Here is a 9,956-nt window from a genome sequence, read left to right on the forward strand (position 1 = left end):
GTATATGTTCATTTTAATCTCGACCCTTATTAGAGTATATCAACAGATTAACTTGATTGTGCTTGACATGAACGTGTTGTTGACATGAATGTGTGATTTTATTTTTCTGTATAGATGGAAGACGAAACTACAAAATCCACAGGCAATTGCGGCAATGCGGATGAGAGTGCTGAACCTGAGTTGCATGAGAACACTGAAGAGACAAATTTTTCAACAGCTTCTGGGTCTGAAGTATCAAAGAAGAAGTCGATAGTCTGGTTGCATTTTGTGGAGTCTGAAGTATATGGTAAGGCTAAGTGTATGCATTGTTCTGGACTGATTAGTTGTAGAACTAAGGATGGTGTCACAACTAGTGCAATGGGAGGTCACCTTAAAACATGCAAAATGATGCCTCAGGAAGAACTTGATGGTGAAAGGGATGGGAAAAAAAATGAAACAGTCAACCTTGTTTCATCAGAATCAAGGAGATGGTAGAGCTGGTAGTAAAGTGTCGTCTTTAGTAGCATTTAGTCCGTCTGCAAGTCGCAAAGCATTGGTAGAAATGATTATCATGGATGAGTTACCTTTCAGATTTGTTGAACATAAGGGGTTCATACGTTTCATGCAGATATCTCAACCACTTTTTGTAATGCCTTGTCGCAAAACTGTGACTAGAGATGCATTAGAGATTTTTGAAGATGAAAGGAGCAAGCTTAGAAAGTTTTTTAGAAACTATAAAGGTAGTATCTCTTTGACTACAGACTGCTGGACATCTATACAAAATATGAGCTACATGTGTCTAACTGCTCACTATGTAGATGATGCTTGGAGGCTACACAAAAGAATCATCAATTTCTGCATTGTTGATAATCATGCTGGTGAAACCATAGGTAGAATGATTGAAAAATGCTTGGTTTTTTGGGGAATTACTAAAGTGTTCACCATTACAGTTGATAATGCAAGTTCTAACGATCTTGCATTAAAATACTTGAAAAGGAAGTTGACTTCGTGGGGAACAACTGTCTTGAATGGAGACTTTCTTCACATGAGATGTGGCGCTCATATTTTGGGTTTAATTGTGAGAGATGGTCTTCAAGAGGTACATGGTGCAATCTTAAGGATCCGATCAGCTGTTAGGTATGTTAGATCTTCACCAAGTAGGCTGAAAAGGTTTAGGGAATGTTTAGAGCATCAAAAGGTTGAGACAAAGGCTGGTCTTTGCTTAGATGTTGAGACAAGATGGAACTCAACATTTTTAATGCTACAATCTGCTGTGGCTCTCAAGAAAGGGTTTGATATGTTGGAGCTAGAAGATGAGAAGTATGTTGTAGAGCTTACTAAGATCTGCAAGGCTGCACCAAGTGATAGTGATTGGGCTTATGCTACTGCTTTATCACCTATCTTGCAGTATTTTTATGATGCAACTGTGAATATTTCTGGATCTAAATATGTAACTGGCAATACATATATGAAAGAAATATTCGGTGTGGGCTGGATGATTATGAAGATGGACACAATGGGGGATGAATACAAGAAAGCTATGACTGAAAAAATGAAGCTCAAGTTTTATAAGTATTGGGGCAATTTTGAAAATACAAACATGATGATCTATGTTGCTGCAGTTCTTGATCCGCGATACAAAATGAGATGGGTAAAGTGGATGATTCAAGGTACTTATCCTAACTCTGTGGCTAGTTGTTTGATTACCAAGATCACAAACGCTTTAGACATATTATTTGAATATTATACATCTTTGCAATTACAAGAATCAGTGGGATCCGAAGGTAATGTAAATTCAGGGTTAGATCATTCTAAGGACAGAACACAGAGACATGTAATGATGGATGAGATGTTTGATGATGAGGAAAGTGTAGAGGCTGATTCAACAAAGTCAGAGCTGGAGTATTATTTGGATGATATTCGAGAGGATCGAAAGAATCCTGATTTTGACATATTGCATTGGTGGAAGACAACTGGATCTAAATATAAGGTTTTGTCCCTGATGGCAAGAGATATGCTGGCCATACTTGTGTCAACGGTCGCATCAGAATCTGCATTTAGTACAGGTAGTCGAGTACTAGATCGCTTTCGTAGTTCGCTCACACCAAGAGTTGTGGAAGCTTTGATTTATACCCAAGATTGGTATCGTGACAATGATGAAGATTTAAGAGTAGAAGAAATGGTTGTTGAGCTTGAGTATATTGAATCTGGTAATATGTCTTTTTTTTGTTATATATCTTCTAGGTTTGTGAATTTTTATAGCTTTTCAAGTACTAATGATTGCTACTTATTATTTACAGAAGTGAAGACTTCAAATTTACAGCCATGACCAAAGCTTAATGGGTGTGTGAGGATGAGGTAATCTTAGATTCTTTACCCTCTAAAATCAGAATAGTCTTTCTAGATGTTATTATGAATTTCATATATGTAACACATATTTTTCTCTCTTTTTCAGATATCAATGAAGAGGAACATCAAGATACTTGAACTTTTTTTGCTTTTCTTTTTTTGTTGAACTGTTGGTAATTTGATGTATCAAACATAAATCTTATGTATTTAGTATCCCTAGTGTTTCTTTTACTAAAACAGGTAGTATTCATAATAATCAAAAAAAATTGACTAACCGATCGGATCCGGATATCCGCGGATATCCTAAATTTTAACGGATATCCGGATGTTCGGATATCCGGTTGTCCAGAGCCGGAGACGGATAATAGAATTGCGCATCCACCGGATACGGATACGGATACAGAGACCCTCAATTTGGCCGGATATTCGGCTCCGTCTCAGGGCTAGCTGCAATACACTGTAAACAGCTTGTTATTCTGCATGTTGGCAAAAAAAATTACTACTTCAACAAAACAGAAACAAAAAGCAAATAAAAATTAATACATTATACTAGGTAACTTTTACAATTTGAAAGGTAGATCATCTTTTTAAAATATAAATTTAATGCTTGAAAGTTTATCCTTGGAATTATGTTTTGGAGAAGTAAAGTGACCAACTACAAACTATCCAAGATTAGACTATCATTAATTTTGTTAAAAAAAATCAACGAAAAAAAAGTAATACTATAATAATGTAACATGGCAAGTAAAGCCGACGATCGGTTCCTATCAGCTAGACGTGGGCATATTGTCATTAATGCAATCACTTCTAGTTAAGGAATGCTACTAATTAATCTTTAACACAAAAGAATTATAAGACAAAATTATGAGGACGAGAGAAACACACAACACATAAGTAGTTGAAAGAGGAAAGAAACATGTTGTTTTTGTTGTTGGAAAACTCTTCTGCCCACCTACTTATTTTGGCACGCGTCAATGTAACTCACGTGTGCCGGTGTGCGGTGTGCGGTGTGCTCTACTAATACACAACCATGTGTGCTCTCACCTACCCACCAAACCCTTCGGTCCATTCCCCTCATTTCTCAATTCTCTTCAAATTACATTCTCAACCACCAAAAAGCACTTCCGAATGAATGAACTAGAACAATTCCACCAATCGCTTTCTATATCTCCCTGTCATTATTAAATTATTTGACTCTTACATCGAAGACACATCGACTTGTCACCTTTTTGCTCCTTGTATCGTTGGCTAGTTTGGCGTTAAATATAACCAGAAAAAACAGTGTTGGCCACTTTAATACAAGATAACTTTTTCTTCTTGTGCAAGTAATACTCAATAACTTAAGTTGTGAGTTTATTTTATAATGGCTGGTTTTGACCAAAAACTAACTTTAGTCTCTTAAACAAGATCTTAACGTGTTTAAGTTGTTTTAGAATAGCATGTTATTTTTGTTTCGTACGACACAAATTAAACACTATTGTTTTATAATAGTAATAGATAACACAAAAATATTATGTTCATATGACATGTACATGTAAGGATTAACACACAACATTCGAGCTAACAAACATTTTAGCAATTTCGTCCTTGCGGTAAATTTTTACCTGACCTGAATAATTCTTATCCTTTATCATGTTGATAATTTACCTAGTTACGTAAATGATAAATCGAAATATTATTTTCCCCAAAATGGGGACTTTGGTCCAAAGTCTTGCTGCTGCATATATAATGCATACCAAAGGTGCTGTCAAGAGCTCAGCGCATCACTTCAGCTGCAGACTCCTTTCTAGTAACTTGGTTTAGTCTATTCCAGTAATGTTATGTAATTTTTCTTATCCTCTATTGTAGGTGTATCTCGTATGGAGACATCATGTTGTAAAAAGGTTCCAACCATATTTGGATTGAAGTGAAATGAAGGTATGTGTTTAAAAAAAAAAAAAAAAAAGTGCTGACTAATTCATACCAAATGTGCTGACTTTTGTTTATAACACAATCGTTCATAAATACATACCCACCACAACATCTTATGCATTTTTTCTTTTGGTTGGGGGCTATATAGCAGTGAGTTATAAAAAAATATATAGGATTTATCAAAATATGTGAAAAGAAATTAAAAATGGAAAAAAAAAAAAAAAGGGAAGTTCTTTTCTCCTTGCGATCACAAACTTAATGATCATCATATTGTGGCACTTCTGTGCCGTATATATATGAATATAAGTACACAGTGAGTGCGTGGCTTCAATAGTCTCGTTACCATACATCTCTCAGATATCTTCCACTCATTTGCAGATTCTTCACAAAGCCCTCTGCTTTAGTTGAATCCATTGATCCCTGAAAACAAGACAAAATAAACCCATTAGAGTCGGTTTGTGATTCGGACAATGATAATACTAGGTTGATCTCAACCAAGCATACCTGTTCTTGAGCTATTGTGTGGAGAGACCTGTGAACGTCTCTTGCCATGCCTTTTGCATCACCGCAAACATATACATATGCTCCTTGAGATATCATGTTCCAGATATCAGAAGCCTGCATTACAAATACTGTCAGCTTAAGAATCTGAATCTGAACATGTATATACAAAGATCTGCGTTTTGGTTTGGGGTTATGAAGCTCATACCTTGTCCATCATTTTGTGCTGTACATATTCTTTGGTGGGTCCTTCACGAGAGAAGGCAACAATTAGCTCTGCAAGAGCACCGCTCTCAACAAATCGCTGGAGCTCTTCCTCGTAGATGAAATCCTACAAATATGAGAGGACTGACTTGAGAAACTGAACAAGCCAATGATGATATGACTTGAGTTTTGTGAAATGGCTTTCTTACCATTCTACGGTTTCTGCATCCAAAGAACAAAACTGATGGTCCAAGTTCAACACCAGATTCTACCAACGCGAGTCTTTCCTGAAGGAAACCTCTGAATGGAGCCAATCCAGTCCCTGGACCGATCATGATGATCGGTACCTTAGAATCAGAAGGAAGCTTGAAGTTGGATTGCCTGACAAATATTGGAGCCGAGGAGCAGTTTTCATTCTTCTCATAAGGCACCGCATTCTGTGTTTACGACACACAAAAAAAAAAAAAACATTCAGACTTAATCACAGAGCTCACATGCATCAATAGGAAATGACACAAACAGCACAAGGGTCTTGTAGTATGTATGCAGGAAGCTGTCAAGATTTACGGGTTTTTTTTATACCTTCATCCAAGTCGAACACACTCCCTTATGAATCCTGTCGGTTGGCATCTTCTCATGAACCAATGCACATGTGACATGAATTCTAGTTTCTGCAATCCTATACAAGTAAACAGGACAATGTTTCAATACACTAAAATTACAAGATAAGTCTCAGCCGACAACTGGAAGACAAAAGAACAAGAAAATGAAAAGTACTTACTTGGGAGATGATGATATCGAATAGAACCTGGGCTGCAACCTTGGAGCAACTCCAGCAAAGAAGACACCAAGTGGTGGCTTGGCTGAAGGAAACTCGGCCATCACCTCTAGTAAACTTCTTTGACTCTCTACTACCCACTTTGAATATTCATCCTGTTGTTGAAAGGACACAATGTATACTTTGTCAGATAACTTTAAATTTTGGAAAATGAAGTGAAGAATAAATAAAAAGTTAAGCCACGAACCTTTCCAGCAGGTGAAGCAAGATGTTTCAATCGCTCTGCTTCGGTGGGGTCAGATGCATGAGCAGACAAAGCAAGTAAAGCAGACTGCAAAAAAAACAAGCATCCACTGAATTTGAATCTCTATGAAGACAGAAGAAATCGATCATAACCAGTCTGATGATAAATGAACCCAACCAACCTTCTTAGGAGAACTCAATAGACATGCATATTGTGTAAGCGCTGTTCTCAAGTTACAGGGTGGGAACGGAGGAGGAAGTGAGCTGCTGATTGGTGTGCCGTCTTCTTTTTCAGCGTGAAGTGAGAAATAAGTATCAGGTGAAATATCAAGTAACTTCAGCGCTTCATCTACAGTTTCACTTAAATTATCACAAAGTACACCAACATGATCTCCAGTTTCATACCTGATAAGATATAAAACATACATTGTGTTATTATTCACGAATATTACAATCTGATTTTGTAGACATTCTTAAATAGTAGTAAAACTCACGTAAGTCCACTTCCAGCAATGTCAAATTCCAAATGGGTGCAAGAACGGTCAGACTCAGGAGTATGTAGCTCCTTTTTAAGGGCGACATTTGCTCTTTAAAAACAAAAAAAAAAGCAAAGATAAGATCAATTAACTAAGACAAGATTATAAGTTAAAAAGAAAAGAAACAGCTTGCTTGCATACCTGTAAGGATGTTGAGCATCAAACACGGTGTGACCATTCCCGTTGGCCATGATTTTATCATTGAATTTGGCATCTTCAGAGTCGTGAATAGAAACTCTGTACTCTAACACAGCTGCAGTGTATGGTGTGGCAACAGCTGTATCACCTTCTTCCCTCAGCAATGTATCAAGCTCGGGCCACAATGCTTCTCGCCTGCAAGAGGTAACAAAATTGAGCCCAAAGTAAAAAAAAGAATACAAACGGCCCAAGCAGCAATGCACATAAGAAGCCAATAGAAGAGAAAAATGTAAATACCAAGCAGTGAAGTCATCTTCGATACATTGGTCATCATCTCCAAGACCAACCTGTACAATACGTTGTGCACCTGAACAAACGACTCATAAAGTTAGAAACTATTACAAACTAATATAGAATACATCAAGACCGGATCAGAGAGACCCAAAATGAATGATGAAATAAAGAAACAAACTAACCTTGTTCGACAAGGAGGTCATCTACAACTTTAGCAACCTGCAACACAAATTTAAAAAACAGTTCGAATATTAATTCTGTCCAAATTTTGGAAAAAAACCGGAATAGTGTGACAGGAGAAAAACAAAAAAGTTTTAAAACCTTATTAAAATGTTCATATTGTCTGTTTCCTAATCCAAACACTCCATACTTCAAGTTTGTAAGCCATTCCCCTCTGTCATTCCCCTGTTAAACACATGTTTACAATTTCAGAAACAAGAAAACCAAGAACACACGTTACAACAACTAACTAAACCAATCAAAAAAAAAACTCACCTCAGTGAACCATTTGTAGAATCTCGCTGCATTATCTGTAGGCTCACCATCTCCATATCTACATCCAAAAAACCAGATCAGCCACAAAAATCAAACAAAGTTAATAACAATTCCAAAAAAAAAAAACGAACTAACGTGGCTAAGAAGAAGAAAGCCACATCCTCTTTCTTCAATTTCTCCTCATACTCATCATCATCAGCAGCGTAATCATCCTGTTCACAAAATCATAATCAGATCGAAAAAAATAAAGCATCAAACTTTTTTTTTAAAAAGTGTTGCTTTTGAATATACCAAATCAACGATTTTGAATCTGATCTTTTCATATCTTGCTTTAGCTTCTTCTCCTAAAGCCTGAACAAAAAGAAACCAAACTGATTCAATTCAAACTTCACCATCTCTCCAAAAAAAACTAAGACGAATTCTCACAATCAAAATTCTCACCTTTGCAAAACCTTCAGCAGTACCAGTCTGTGTACCGAAAAAGATTGTAACCTTCTTCCTCCCATCATCAACATCCTCCTCACGACGCTTAATCACCAAAGACTTAGGAGGTTCGACGCGTTTTGAATCCCCAGATGAACCGGATCTCCTCAAAACGAGCATAACGATGCAACCAATAAGAACAGCTATGGAGGTTGTCACAATCATTGCGAATTGACGGTTCTCAATTAGCATAGAGGATAATTCAGCTGCTACAGACTCGTAAGCTGAGGCATTAGCCGGGTCCGAGACAACCACTGGCTCTCCTTTGATGATTGCAGCCATTAGATCGATCATTGAGGATGAAGAAGAGGACATGGCGTTATAGGTGTTGTTGTGCCTAGATGAATGAAGAAACAATGAAGATCTCTCTCTCTCTCTGTATGTGTGAATCGGAGAGGGGTTTGGTTAGGTGTGGTGTAGGTGAGAGAGAGAGACTCCTCCTTTGAGAGAAAAATAAAAATGAAGAAGAAGAAGACATAACCAAAGTTATATATATAATGCCTTTTTTAATTTTTTTTTTTTTTTACTTTAATTAATTAATTCTGTGATTTGATTTGGGATGGTGAAATTAATTACCAGCGCTCACCAAACCAGACCGGTCAAACCGAACTTTAACACGTTTGGTTTTTTTTTTGTTTTTTTAATAACTATTATAGGATTAAATCCTTCTTGTTTTAGTATCTAAATATAGTCCATGCGTTTCGACACTTTTCTGTCTCTTTATTGTAGAAAAAACATAAGGGTTTGTATCAATATTATTAAATTAATCTATGTAAGTTTTAAGAAACGTAACGGTTGTTGATTAAAATTCATTACATAATGTATTGAATCTAAAAAATTTATGAATAGACGTTTATACTCTAAGTAGTAGCCCTTTTTAAAAATCCCCGCCTATCACCGATTACGTCCCGTAAAATCGCTAGATCCTTTCTCCGCCTCGATTAATGACTAATCCTCACCTAGCATCTATTATCCGATTATACCGTCAAATCCGATTAATTCCTGCATAATTTTATATATACCGATTATTTTTAGAGCCAAATATAAATCAAATATATATATTTCTGTTATTTAGACATTTAAATTAAGAGTTTATGATGTTTTACAATAACTAATATACAAATTTTTAATTAAAATCATTATTTTTTTCTTAATATTACGTTTTTATGTTTTTACCGTAATTTTAAAGACAATACTATAGCTTTATATTTTATTTGATATTTTTCTTTTCACATAGACATAATTATACCTATATTTAGTACTATATATTTTTAATTTACTATTAATATAATAAAATAACCCAAAAACTAGTCCCCATTTAATCTCCGATTTTTTCGATAGGCGCTAGGCCCATCTCGACTGCCCGACTAGCAATTTCTAAAACAGAGAGTAGTAGTGATATCATCAAAACCATATAAACAGAAAAAAGTAATAATTATAAGATTTAATTACTGTCAAAAGAAGTCGATGATTAGATAGATTACAGATATATTCTATGATTACTTTGTTGGATTGAAATTATTTCATCATTCAACAATTTGGCTATGTCTCTTTAATCGTTTTGTGATAAACATCAATAATTGAGTGTATACTTATTGGTTTTTCGAAATCAATAACATATTTTTAAAGTAATAGGATTGGTACTAGCTATATATGATTTCAGTCTCTAGTTTTCTAATATAAATATATATGTCAAGTTTAAATTTGGTTTTGTTTCTCGTTTCAGAAATGTCCGTAGCTATGGGATTCATGTAGCCCAAAATATTAGATTTGGGCAAAATTTATGACATGGAGTTGAACTCTTGAACCCATCGACTCTCGCCACGGCCGGTCAAGCTTGGTTGGTCAAATATGGAAGGAACTTTGACTCTTATTTTTTTTTGTATTTTATTGTTTTTAGTAAACACTTTTAAGGGCATCATTAAAGGGGAACTATTTTTGGTGTTCTTAAATTAAATATATAGTGAAAATAATATTAGATCAGTTGTTAAGATCATAGGTAAAAAAAATGGGAGAACTATTTATGGTATTCTTAGAATAAAGAT

The 9,956-nt window shown here is 35.5% G+C and overlaps 1 protein-coding gene across 1 annotated transcript; it reads right to left on the reverse strand.

Moving 5' to 3' along the window:
• Nucleotides 4,267-8,365, reverse strand: LOC104721836 (NADPH--cytochrome P450 reductase 2). The gene is made up of 17 exons (XM_010439901.1): nucleotides 7,870-8,365; nucleotides 7,720-7,779; nucleotides 7,564-7,640; nucleotides 7,429-7,486; nucleotides 7,255-7,338; nucleotides 7,116-7,152; nucleotides 6,937-7,006; nucleotides 6,643-6,834; nucleotides 6,460-6,552; nucleotides 6,148-6,370; nucleotides 5,970-6,053; nucleotides 5,726-5,877; nucleotides 5,527-5,623; nucleotides 5,154-5,381; nucleotides 4,949-5,071; nucleotides 4,744-4,857; nucleotides 4,267-4,659 (listed from the first exon to the last, which is right to left on the reverse strand). Exons 1-17 carry the CDS (start codon nucleotides 8,224-8,226, stop codon nucleotides 4,579-4,581), a joined length of 2,130 nt encoding a protein of 709 aa, XP_010438203.1. The 5' UTR covers nucleotides 8,227-8,365; the 3' UTR covers nucleotides 4,267-4,578.

This window comes from Camelina sativa, chromosome 11, assembly GCF_000633955.1.
Source record: "Camelina sativa cultivar DH55 chromosome 11, Cs, whole genome shotgun sequence".
In the NCBI taxonomy this organism is placed as follows: domain Eukaryota; kingdom Viridiplantae; phylum Streptophyta; class Magnoliopsida; order Brassicales; family Brassicaceae; genus Camelina; species Camelina sativa.